At 42.0% G+C, this 12,656-nt stretch overlaps 1 protein-coding gene across 2 annotated transcripts in view; it reads right to left on the bottom strand.

The window, feature by feature from the left end:
• Nucleotides 1–12,656, bottom strand: part of gabrz (gamma-aminobutyric acid type A receptor subunit zeta) — a 60,386-nt gene that overhangs the window by 6,104 nt on the left and 41,626 nt on the right. For both annotated transcript variants that reach the window (XM_060938995.1, XM_060938996.1), the window contains exons 3-6: nucleotides 6,505–6,605; nucleotides 6,166–6,233; nucleotides 4,815–5,032; nucleotides 4,492–4,574 (exon numbers count right to left, since the gene is read on the bottom strand). In XM_060938995.1, the coding sequence (XP_060794978.1) occupies nucleotides 4,492–4,574; nucleotides 4,815–5,032; nucleotides 6,166–6,233; nucleotides 6,505–6,605 (470 nt within the window). The remainder of the gene's footprint in view (nucleotides 1–4,491; nucleotides 4,575–4,814; nucleotides 5,033–6,165; nucleotides 6,234–6,504; nucleotides 6,606–12,656) is intronic.

The following is a 12,656-nucleotide window of genomic DNA, read 5'->3' as shown; positions in this document are numbered from 1 at the left end:
TTTGTTGTTAAAAGATAAACCAACACGAAGAACAAAAGCAAGCCATTTTGGAGCTGTGAAAAGAGGGAAAAATCTATCAGCGGTATTGCAAAAGCATTGAGCATTATCATTGCAACAATTTGGAATGTCCTGAAAAAGAAAGAAACAACTGGTGTCCTAACGAGCAAGTTGGCCAAGGAAAACAACAGCAGTGGATGACAGAAACATTGTGAGATTTGTGAAGAAAAACCCAAACACAAATCTTCAAAGGGCGGGGGAGGTATCACAATCCTGAAGAAAAATTTAAGTGTAAAAATGTAAAGACCATACCACAAGATGTAAACCACTCATCAGAACTAAGAAGCCGGATTGATATTTGCAAAAAAGTACAGAGATGAACCACAAAGGTTCTGGAAAGTGATGGAAATGCCAAAGTGTGGAGAAAGAAAGGATCTGCTTTTTATACAAAACATACGAGCTCATTGGTCAATGCTTGGTGGAGGTAGTGTCATGGCCTGGGCTTGCATGGATACTTGTGGAATGGGGGAATTATTAATTTTTATTGATGTACAACCCCAATTCCAAAAAAGTTGGGACAAAGTACAAATTGTAAATAAAAACGGAATGCAATGATGTGGAAGTTTCAAAATTCCATATTTTATTCAGAATAGAACATAGATGACATATCAAATGTTTAAACTGAGAAAATGTATCATTTAAAGAGAAAAATTAGGTGATTTTAAATTTCATGACAAAAACACATCTCAAAAAAGTTGGGACAAGGCCATGTTTACCACTGTGAGACATCCCCTTTTCTCTTTACAACAGTCTGTAAACGTCTGGGGACTGAGGAGACAAGTTGCTCAAGTTTAGGGATAGGAATGTTAACCCATTCTTGTCTAATGTAGGATTCTAGTTGCTCAACTGTCTTAGGTCTTTTTTGTCGTATCTTCCGTTTTATGATGCGCCAAATGTTTTCTATGGGTGAAAGATCTGGACTGCAGGCTGGCCAGTTCAGTACCCGGACCCTTCTTCTATGCAGCCATGATGCTGTAATTGATGCAGTATGTGGTTTGGCATTGTCATGTTGGAAAATGCAAGGTCTTCCCTGAAAGAGACGTCGTCTGGATGGGAGCATATGTTGCTCTAGAACCTGGATATACCTTTCAGCATTGATGGTGTCTTTCCAGATGTGTAAGCTGCCCATGCCACACGCACTAATGCAACCCCATACCATCAGAGATGCAGGCTTCTGAACTGAGCGCTGATAACAACTTGGGTCGTCCTTCTCCTCTTTAGTCTGAATGACACGGCATCCCTGATTTCCATAAAGAACTTCAAATTTTGATTCGTCTGACCACAGAACAGTTTTCCACTTTGCCACAGTCCATTTTAAATGAGCCTTGGCCCAGAGAAGATGTCTGGGCTTCTGGATCATGTTTAGATACGGCTTCTTCTTTGAACTATAGAGTTTTAGCTGGCAACGGCGGATGGCACGGTGAATTGTGTTCACAGATAATGTTCTCTGGAAATATTCCTGAGCCCATTTTGTGAGTTCCAATACAGAAGCATGCCTGTATGTGATGCAGTGCCGTCTAAGGGCCCGAAGATCACAGGCACCCAGTGTGGTTTTCCGGCCTTGACCCTTATGCACAGAGATTCTTCCAGATTGTCTGAATTTTTTGATGATATTATGCACTGTAGATGATGATATGTTCAAACTCTTTGCAATTTTACACTGTCGAACTCCTTTCTGATATTGCTCCACTATTTGTCAGCGCAGAATTAGGCTACGTTTACATTAGACCGTATCTGTCTCGTTTTCTTCGCGGATGCACTGTCCGTTTACATTAAACCACCTGGAAAAGCCGGGAAACGGGAATCCGCCAGCGTCCACGTATTCAATCTAGATCGTATCTGGTCCGGTGCTGTGTAAACATTGAGAATACGCGAATACGCTGTGCTGAGCTCTAGCTGGCGTCGTCATTGGACAACGTCACTGTGACATCCACCTTCCTGATTCGCTGGCGTTGGTCATGTGACGCAACTGCTGAAAAATGGCGCGGACTTCCGCCTTGTATCACCTTTCATTAAAGAGTATAAAAGTATGAAAATACTGCAAATACTGATGCAAATACTGCCCATTGTGTAGTTATGATTGTCTTTAGGCTTGCCATCCTTCCACTTGCAAGTGGTAAGTGATATGCGCTGGGATCACACACACAGCGGCTCAGTCCCGAATCACAGCTTGTGCACTTCACTCGCGCGCTCTGTGAGCTGCGCAGGGCCGGAGTGCGCACCCTCCAGAGGGCACTCGCTGTTCAGGGCGGAGTGATTTGGAGCGCAGGATGCCTGCGGAGCCGAGCGTATCCGTGTATTGGTGTTGCTGTGTGCACGGCTAACGGTTTTAGTGTAAACGCGAATCGTTTTAAGAACGTTAATCTGATGATCCGCTGATTCGACGTAATGTAAACGTAGCCTCAGGGGGATTGGTGATCCTCTTCCCATCTTTACTTCTGAGAGCCGCTGCCACTCCAAGATGCTCTTTTTATACCCAGTCATGTTAATGACCTATTGCCAATTGACCTAATGAGTTGCAATTTGGTCCTCCAGCTGTTCCTTTTTTGTACCTTTAACTTTTCCAGCCTCTTATTGTTATTATTCCAGCCTCTTATTATTACTGTCCCAACTTTTTTGAGATGTGTTGCTGTCATGAAATTTCAAATGAGCCAATATTTGGCATGAAATTTCAAAATGTCTCACTTTCGACATTTGATATGTTGTCTATGTTCTATTGTGAATACAATATCAGTTTTTGAGATTTGTAAATTATTGCATTCCGTTTTTATTTACAATTTGTACTTTGTCCCAACTTTTTTGGAATCGGGGTTGTAACTTTTCATGGTAGCAACAGAAAGAATTCAGAAGTCTACGGAAATTGCCAATGTACAGAGAAATGGATCCAGTCTGGGTAGCATAGTGGTGCAGTGGTTAACACTATCACCTCACAGCAGGCAGGTTCTGGGTTGGAACTTGCCAGCTAACTGGGGCCTTTCTGTGTGGAATCTGCATGTTCTCCTTGTGGCTACATCAGTTTATTCTCACAGTAAACCGACATGCAGATTAGATCAGCTGGCTAAAATTGCCTGCAGGTGCAAGTGTGAATGGCTGTCTGTCTCTCTGTGCTATCCCTGTGATAGACTGGTGACCTGTCCAGGGTGTACACTGCTTCTTGCCCCTGGCCAGCTGGAATTGGCTCCAGCTCACCTACAACCCACAATGGTGATATAGACAATGAATGAATGAATCCAATTTAGCTGGGAGGAATGTTACCATGCAGCAAAACGAGGACCCAAAACACACTGCCAACACAACATGATCTAGATGTAAATAGCAGGGAATGAAAGCTGAAATTATGATCTGTCATCTCATACTCATCTTTTGATCTCAAACCCCACTGTCTTCAGTGTATAGCAAAAAAAAAAATAGAATTGGCCTTGCCATTCCAATGCTTTTGGAGGAGACTGTACATACATCTCGTCCTTTTTTTATTTACATTTTACTTCTTTTTTTATTTATAATTTTTTTTGGATGACTATAATTTGTCACATATCGTTGTGAGAGAAATTCACAGTGTCAACAAAATTCAGCGTTACACTCCACTCAAGGCACCTAACCCCAACCTAATCCCTGGGCTCACATCCCCAGATGGGTTAAATGCAGAGAAAGAATTTCACTGTGCTCTAATGTACATGTATATGAAGCTTAAAAATTTTCCCAGACTGCACCTCTGCCTACAAACGTGGCCACATAAGTTTACCCGATTACTGATAGCACACACCTGGACCTAATCACAGCCACATACTATATACACCGCTCCCAACTCACACACTTGGCAAATATTAATTCAGCTCGGTGATGCATCTGACATACCAAGCTTTTTCTGGTATTTTTGAAACATGAGTTTTGACTCATCATTGCTTTCTATTTTATGATCATAGTCTTGTTCCTTGATAACCTATTAGTACAGCACCTTAACTTTTATCTGTTTTTGGATTCTGACCTTGATATTGCGATTTGGATTTGTTTGTACTTGCTAGTCTCTTTTATTAAACTCATTCACCACAACTGTTGCCGTCTCTGCTGCCTGATACACAGGTGTATGATATTTACTAGCTACTAACCACAACTTCTGAAGCTTGTGATGCTTGTTTTCTTGAGGGGTGCCAATCATTCTTATTAATGCTTGTATAACAAGTTCCTTGTTGGGCTGTCCTTATAGCTTTGCATAAGTGGTGTTTAGAGAAGCCTCTCACTGTAGAATAATACGATATATAATTTATATCCCTTTAACAGGAACTTACTTCTTAGAACAATAACCTACCACTTTGCTTTTTGCTTTTATTATATATATGTTACATTTTTATGGTATTTGCTCTTCATATCAGTTCAAACCAGTGAGAGAATTGTTAGCCAGGGCGTTTTGATAAAGATTTAATGTTTAAGACTTACAGCTTTCTAGCTGAAGTGTGCAAGTTTGTTTGTCCATGGGATACTTGGTCAGGTCCATACTGCAGGCCACTGTGGTGGTGATTCTGCAAGAAAACAGAGAGAGCTAAAGATAAGACAAAGAGAGGGAGAACTGCATGTTATGAGCTGGTTATGAGCATCACGATGCTTTTTATCCCCTACTAAGGGTGCACATAGTTTTTTCCTACCCTTAATCTGCCTCATTGCCATTCTAAAACTTCAGGTTTAATACAGTAGCATGGTGTCAATGAAGGACTGCCTAATACCCCCCCCAGCCTGAGACACTCTGAAAGGCAGATCAGAACCTCAGGGCATAAAGCACGGTGCCATTTGGGAATATCCTGATGAGTCTGTTCTCCACAGTGATGTCATGCAGAAAGGATTTTTTGGAGTCCACAATGAATGTGTCAGGAACCCAGAGAAGCTCCACCAGTCTGCCGTCCAAACTCAGGCTCTTATTTCCATCAAAGCACAGACGCTCATCTGTCCAGCGCTGACGCAAGAAGATAGTTGCTGTATAGTCCTAAATAGGACCGCAAATTCAAACACAAACACAAAAAATTTCCGTAATATTGTCTTTATGAGAGTTTTGTAAACAATTATGTATTTATATAGCTAAATTATGGTTTTATAGAAATCTCTGTATTTCTATTTAAAGACTGGAATGTACTGTACAAGTTTTAAAACTGTAACAGATCATGATAAGGATGCACACTTAAATTACTAAAAAAAAAATCTTCATACTAGTGCTAATCAATGTATCATAATTGTGATTTTTGCCAATAATTAGGGTAAAGCCCATTTACTGTAACAATTCTGGTGTAACCTCCATAAGTAGGACCATAACTTTTAACCTTAATTTTTTTTTAAATAAAAGCATTTCCCTTAAATTGTAAATATCCCCACAATTTCAGAGTTATTGATTTCTGTACCCCTGCAATAGACTGGCAACCTGTCCCACCTCTTACCCAATGTCAGCTGGGATTAGCACAATAGCACACATTGCATAAACATTCTTTAAGACATACACTATATGGCCAAAATTCTATGATATCTGACCAACACACCCATATATGCTTGTTGAACATCCCATTCCAGATTTAGTCTGCCTCTGCTATTAGAATAACCTCCACTCTTCTAGGAAGGCTTTCCACTAGATATCAGAGTGGCGGGTTGGATTTGTCCATTTAGCCACAAGAGCATTAGTGAGCACAGGCACATATCAGGCGAGGAAACCTGGGGTGCAGCTGGTCTTCCAGTTCACCCCAAAGTTGTAAAATGGGGTTGAGGTCAGGGCTCAATGCAAGTTACTCAAGTTCTTCCACACCAACTTTGGCAAACCATGTTTTCATGGTCATCACTTTGTGCACAGGGACAGTGTCATGCTGGGACAAGTTTGGGCCCCTTAGCTCCAGTGAAGGAAAATCTTAAGGCCACAGCATACATAGACACTGTGGACAATTGTGTGCTTTCAATTTTGTGGCAGTTTTGAGGGAAGGCCCTCATATGGGTGGAATGGTCAGGTTTCCACAAACTTTTGGCCATATAGTGTGTATGCATGAACCAAACTGAACCATGCACAAAGATAAATTCAGTTGTATGTATTATTTTGCCTTCACAGAGAATCTACCACTTTTTAATCTGTTAGCATCTTACCATGTTGATCTCTGATATAGTATCTATGCTGGCGATGTCTAAACTCATGCCAACAGTAACAGGACCATCTGCAGCAGACACCCACAACACAGCATAAATCAGAGCATTAGAATTAGTAGACTTAAAACCAGGCTGAGCAGAACATCTGAAATAGAGCTCTAATATACTGTACATGTGTTATTATACTGGAATACGTTACATAATACCTGCAGTCCTACCACACAACTATTTTTGTACTTAATTCTAATTGCAGCCTTTAGAGAAAAATAAACATGAATTTTGATATCTTTTGATGTTGACTTATTGTATGGGTGTAAAACAAGTTGTTGGCTCTCATACTGCCAAAGAAAGGCCTCAGGTACTTGTTGTAGCCCTTCATCAGATTCTGAATGGTAGGAGGTAGGGCCTCTTCAGCACTGGAGTTTGAACCTTGTATGATCCTACAAGCAGAACACAGAAACACCCTTTACTGCACTTTTTGATCATGCTTTGTAATGCACACAATAGATATCCTGGTCATTTAAATGTGTCCATAACTGAACTTCTGATCTCCTGATTTTTAAAAGAAATCTTTCTCTCTGTTTTTTTTTTTCTCTCTAGATGATTGCTGAACATCTCTGTCTGAACTCTGCAGATGCTGTGTTCAGGGGTGACACAGCAGGGGAGGCAAGGCGGGCAATTGCCTGGAGCCCTGAGCAAGATGAGCCCCGCCAAGGATGGCTGATTACATTAGTCCATAGCAATGATAATTTTGTGAGATATGCCTTGGTGGGGGCCTGGCTGTGTATCAGTATCTTTTGCTGCCTCAATATGTTCTTGTACAATATAGTAAATTAATTTTTAAAAATTCTAAATTCAACTGGAATATATTGCATTACAATAGACTTGATATGATTCACGAATAGCCTCAATGCTTTAGATTATTAACGGATGAATATACTGCAAGATTTTGATGATGACTGCACACTGGTTAGTTATACACAAGTACATGTTAATTAAGTTGCATATTGGCAATAGCATAGCCTTGATTTTCACTGCTGATTTAGGTCGGCTGATTATAAATACTTTCATATGCCCATCATCTTTAGTTTTTTGTTTTGGGTTTTTTTACCTCCAGTTTGGGATGATATCAAGCCCAATATTGAACATTACTTCCTGCTAACTGTCACAGTGCAGGCACTTACAGATACAAGCGCAGGGGAGAGTGGGTGCATCGCAAACTGTCAACAAACCCAAATCAGTAAGCTGAAGACATAGTCAAGGATGGGCACAGGTCGGTCGATCAACAAATGGGATGTCGAAGGACAGGCGAGGAAATGGAGTCGGGAAATAAATGTAAACTGAATCAAAACACAAGTAGTCAGGCAGGAAGTCAGAAGGCTTGGTATGATTAGGTACAGAGCCACAGAACGATACGTCACAACAGGTGTTTGTGACTGCTGAGCTTATATAGGGAAGTGATTACTGGCCTATAGGAGACAGGTGCACTTGTTAGTACTCTGGAGATGAGGGGCGCTGTGGTGCTTGGGAGATGTAGTCCAGAGGGGCCATGTTTGGAGGCTGCTCTCAACTCCAGTTTTCAGCGCTGCTATTGACAGAACAACCCCCAGCAGGTGAAGAAAATGGAGGAATTTTTTTTTAATGGTCTATCTTATGGGGTTGTTGTTTTTTTGGTTTTGGCTATCGTTATCATAGGGAATATGACACACAGAAAATTTGGTCAGGTGAATGCAAAGGTGAAGAAAATGGTTGACCCTCATAAATATTCCAGAATGAAAATAATTTTTTTTTTGCTTCTCCAAAAAGAGTGAGTGTGTTTCTCACTCCATCTTACAAGCATGAAGGCACATATGGAAAACATCACAGAAGCTTACTGACTGCAGTACTCTCTCTAAGCAGATCTCTCCCTCCCTATCTGCTCAGCTATGTGCATGTCAGATATACTGTAGCTGACTGCCTACCTCAGAGTAAATCAACCTTCCCCACCACCCTGCACATCCTCCTTCTACTGCATCCTTGCTCTTTAACTTTCTAAACAGAAGCATTCTGTCTTCCTTATTATGCTCTAGAGCTATGTAGTTATGGCAAGAAGAGTACTGTATCTGGTCCTGATTCAGCGAAGCTGTATATAGTTGAATCTAATTATCCAACCATCATATGTAAATCCCAATATCAGTTCGAGTTTATCACTTTCATCTTTGATGTATTTGTAGGATGAAAATAGTTTCTGTTCAACTTGAGCATAATATTATTTTAACATGAAAAAAAACCCACTAGTTTGTTATGTAACTGTGGTTCTACACTCTCAGAAATAAAGGTTAAAAAAACTATCCTTTTTTTCTTGTGGCGGGTGTGGTGCCATCAGTGTAGCATGTTTTGTACCTTTAGCATGTACAGTAACTTGCAAAAGTATTCATCCCCCTTGGTGTTTGTCCTGTTTTGTTGCATTACAATCTGGAATTAAAATGGATTTTTAGGGGGTTAGCACCATTTGATTTAAACAACATGCCTACCATTTTAAAGGTGCAATTTTTTTTATTGTGATACAAACAATAATTAAGATGAAAAAAAAAAAAAACCCAGAAATCTGGAGTGTGCATAGGTATTCACCTCCCAAAGTCACTACATTGTAGAGCCACCTTTTGCTGCAATTACAGCTACAAGTCTCTTGGGGTATGTCTCCATTAGCTTAGCACATCTAGCCACTGGGATTTTTGGCCATTCCTCAAAGCAAATCTGCTCCAACTCCTTCAAGTTAGACGGGTTACGTTGGTGTACAGCAATCTTCAAGTTATGTCACAGATTCTCAATTGGATTGAGGTCTGAGCTTTGACTGGGCCATTCCAAGACATTTAAATGTTTCCCTTTAAACCACTCCAGTGTAGCTTTAGCAGTATATTTAGGGTTATTGTCCTGCTGGAATGTGAACCTTAGTCCCAGTCTCAAACCTCTGGCTGATTCAAACAGGTTTTCCTCCAGAATTGCCCTGTATTTAGTGCCATCCATTTTCCTTCAATCCTAACCAGCTTTCCTGTCCCTGCAGATGAAAAACATCCCCACAGCATGAGGCTGCCACCACCATGCTTCACTGTAGGAATGGTGTTCTCTGGGTGTTGGGTTTGCACCACACATGGCATTTCCCATGATGGCCAAAGAGTTAAATTTTAGTCTCATCTGACCAGAGAATCTTCTTCCATGTGTTTGGGGAGTCTGTCATATGCTGTTGGGCAAACTCCAAACATATTTTCTTTTTTTTTTAATTTAAGCAATGGCTTTTTTCTGGCCACTCTTCCATAAAGCCCAACTCTGTGGAGCTTAAAGTAGTCCTATGCACAGATACTACCATCTCTGCTGTGGATCTTTGCAGCTCCTTCGATGTTATTTTTGGTGTCTTTGTTGCATCTCTGATTAATGTCCTCCTTGCCCGGTCTGTGAGTTTTAGTGGGCGGCCTTCTCTTGTCATGTTTGTAGTGGTGCCATATTCTTTCCAATTTGCTATAATAGATTTAATAGTGCTCTTTGGAATATTCAAAGTTTGGGATTTTTATTTTAAAAATAACCCAACCTTGAGCTATACTTCTCCACAACTTTGTCTCTGACCTGTTTGGAGGCTCCTTGCTTTTCATGTTGCTTGCTTAGTAGTGTTGCAGAGTCAGGGTCCTTCCAGAACAGGTTGATTTATACAGACTTCATATGACAGATCATGTGACACTTTGATTGCACACAGATTGGATCTTAATCAACTAATTATGTGACTTCTTAAGTGAATTGGTTGGACCAGCTCTTATTTAGGGATTTCATATGAAAGGGGGTGAATACCTATGCACACTCCAGATTTCTGTGGTGTTGTTTTTTTCATCTTAATTACTGTTTGTGTCACAATTTAAAAAAATTGCACCTTTAAAGTGGTAGGCATGTTGTGTAAATTAAATAGTGCTAACCCTGTAAAAATCCATTTTAATTCCAGATTGTAATGCAACAAAACAGGACAAACACCAAGGGGGATCAATGCTCTTGCAAGACGCAGTAGATTTTATCAGGAAGCCTTTAAATAAGTATGTGATTGGACCTTCAGAACCATTATTCTAAAAACTAATTAAAGCTACACAACATGCACTTTCCTGGTACCACTTCAACTCTGGTACCTTTATTTCTGAGATTGTATGAACAATAGATAGCCACCAGAGGCAATATAACCTGGATACATCCTCATGCATGTATGCTCACATACAAAGACTTTCTAACAAAGTCACCAAGTGACAGGATGAAATAGTCATGCAGCTATCTTTTCTTGGAGGCTGAGTTCATGCCAGATGAACCTTACATATGTAACTAGCATTCCAATTAGGCTCTCCTAACCACCAGATCAGTGAATATCACCTGGATAATGTATACCATCATGCCATGAGGAACTGAGCCAGCTGACTGGAAAGGTGTTTATCAATGACCATCATATTTACACCATTGGAATGTGCAATGTCATTCTTGTAGGACCTGGAGAAGATGTCTGCTGCCTACTTGAAGCAGCACACTTCACATGAGGAGGAGATGCTCCTGATATAGTGGCATGCCACAGTAGGAGCCAGGTGTCTGGCCCACACACCGACTAAAATAATAATGTCCATCATTCAATGGGCCAGTCTTTATTTAGACAGGGTAGAGTTCCCTCATCTTTCCTAAATGACAAATCAATAGTTGATCTGATTATTGAATCATGCTTGTGAACTGGGTAGGGGAAGCCATGACCTAAAGGTTAGAGAAGCAGCTTTGGGATCATAAGGTTGCTGGTTTGATTGCCTGAACCAACAGGAACGGCTGAAGTGCCCTTGAGCAAGGCACCTTATCCCCAATTGCAGCACAGCTGCCCACTGCTCTGGGAATGTGTGCTCACATTAACCCAGATAGGTTAAATGCATGTTCTCCCCGCGTCCACGTGGGTTTCCTCCGGGTGCTCCAGTCTCCCCCACAGTCCAAAGATCCAAGATGGCGGCGCGCGTGGTTGCAGCGGCTTACGGCTCTCCTTTTCAGTGCTCTTTTTTTGTTTGTTTTTGTATTTCTTTCTTGCTTGTTTGTGCAACATCGGTTCTGCAAACATCCAGTACACCCGCCAGACACTTTTAGCCATTGGTGACCAACATCAGGTATCTGTTTCGAGCGACTTTCTCTTCAAGCATAACATCCCAGATGACATAGCGAGACCGCCGGGCTCTCCGTGGATTGTTGTTGGGTCTAGGAGGCGGCGCAGACAGAGGAGGGAGAGGAAGCAGAAGCGGGGCCACAGGTCCAGTGCTATGCTAAGGCTAAGAAAACAACCACACAAGCCACCTCTACCGAGCCTGTATCTCTCCAATGCCAGATCCCTGGTGCATAAAACGGATGATCTGGAATTACAACTCGCTGGAAATCGCTATGTTCGGGACTGCTGTGTTTTAATTATCACAGAAACCTGGCTTCATCCAGAAATACCCGATGCTAGCTTGCAGCTAGCAGGCTGCACTCTGCTCCGCTGGGACAGAAATGGGAACTCCGGTAAGAGCAGAGGGGGAGGGCTCTGTATTTACGTGCATGATAATTGGTGTAACAACGGAACAATTATAGATAAACACTGTTCCCCAGACCTTGAGTACATGTCTGTAAGATGCCGGCCTTTTTTTCTACTGAGAGAGCTAACTGTAGTGATTGTCACAGCTGTGTATATTCCACCTGACGCCAGTGTAAACACAGCGCTCTCTCTCCTGCTGAACACCGTAAACAAACAGCAGCGGGCCCACCCTGACGGTGTTCACATAATAGCAGGAGACTTTAATAAGGCCAACTTGAAGACTGTACTGCCGAAGTTTTACCAACATGTTAAGTGTTCTACTAGAGGGGAGAACACTCTGGATCATGTTTACTCCAACATCAAGCATGCGTACAGAGCCATACCCCTCCCCCACCTCGGCCAGTCAGACCATCTTTCCCTCCTGCTCTCCCCAGCCTACACCCCCCTCAGACGCAGAGCCAGGCCCACCACAAGGACTATCACAACCTGGCCTGACAACGCACTCTCCAAACTACAGGACTGCTATAAACAGACAGATTGGGACTTATTTGAACACCAGGAGCTGGAGACATTCACAGGAACGGTGCTGGACTATATCAAGTTCTGCATCGGGAATGTGATGGTGGATAAAAACATCTGGGTCTTCCCAAACCAGAAACCCTGGATGACCAGCCAGGTCCACTCACTCCTCAGGGCTTGCAATGCTGCCTTCAGGTCAGGTGATAGAGCTCTGTACAGAGCTGCTCGAGCTGATCTGAAAAGAGGAATAAATAAAGCCAAGGCGGACCACAGGCTGCGCATAGAGTCCCACCTGTCCAGCAACAACACACGGGAGGTGTGGCAGGGCATTCAGGACATCACAAACTTCAGAGACTGTGATGCACCAACAGGAGACTGGAGTGCGCCGCTAGCAGAGGAGCTAAATCGGTTCTTTGCTCACTTTGAAACA

Source organism: Neoarius graeffei, chromosome 14, assembly GCF_027579695.1.
Source record: "Neoarius graeffei isolate fNeoGra1 chromosome 14, fNeoGra1.pri, whole genome shotgun sequence".
NCBI classification, from domain to species: Eukaryota; Metazoa; Chordata; class Actinopteri; order Siluriformes; family Ariidae; genus Neoarius; species Neoarius graeffei.
This window is presented reverse-complemented; position numbering and strand designations above follow the sequence as displayed.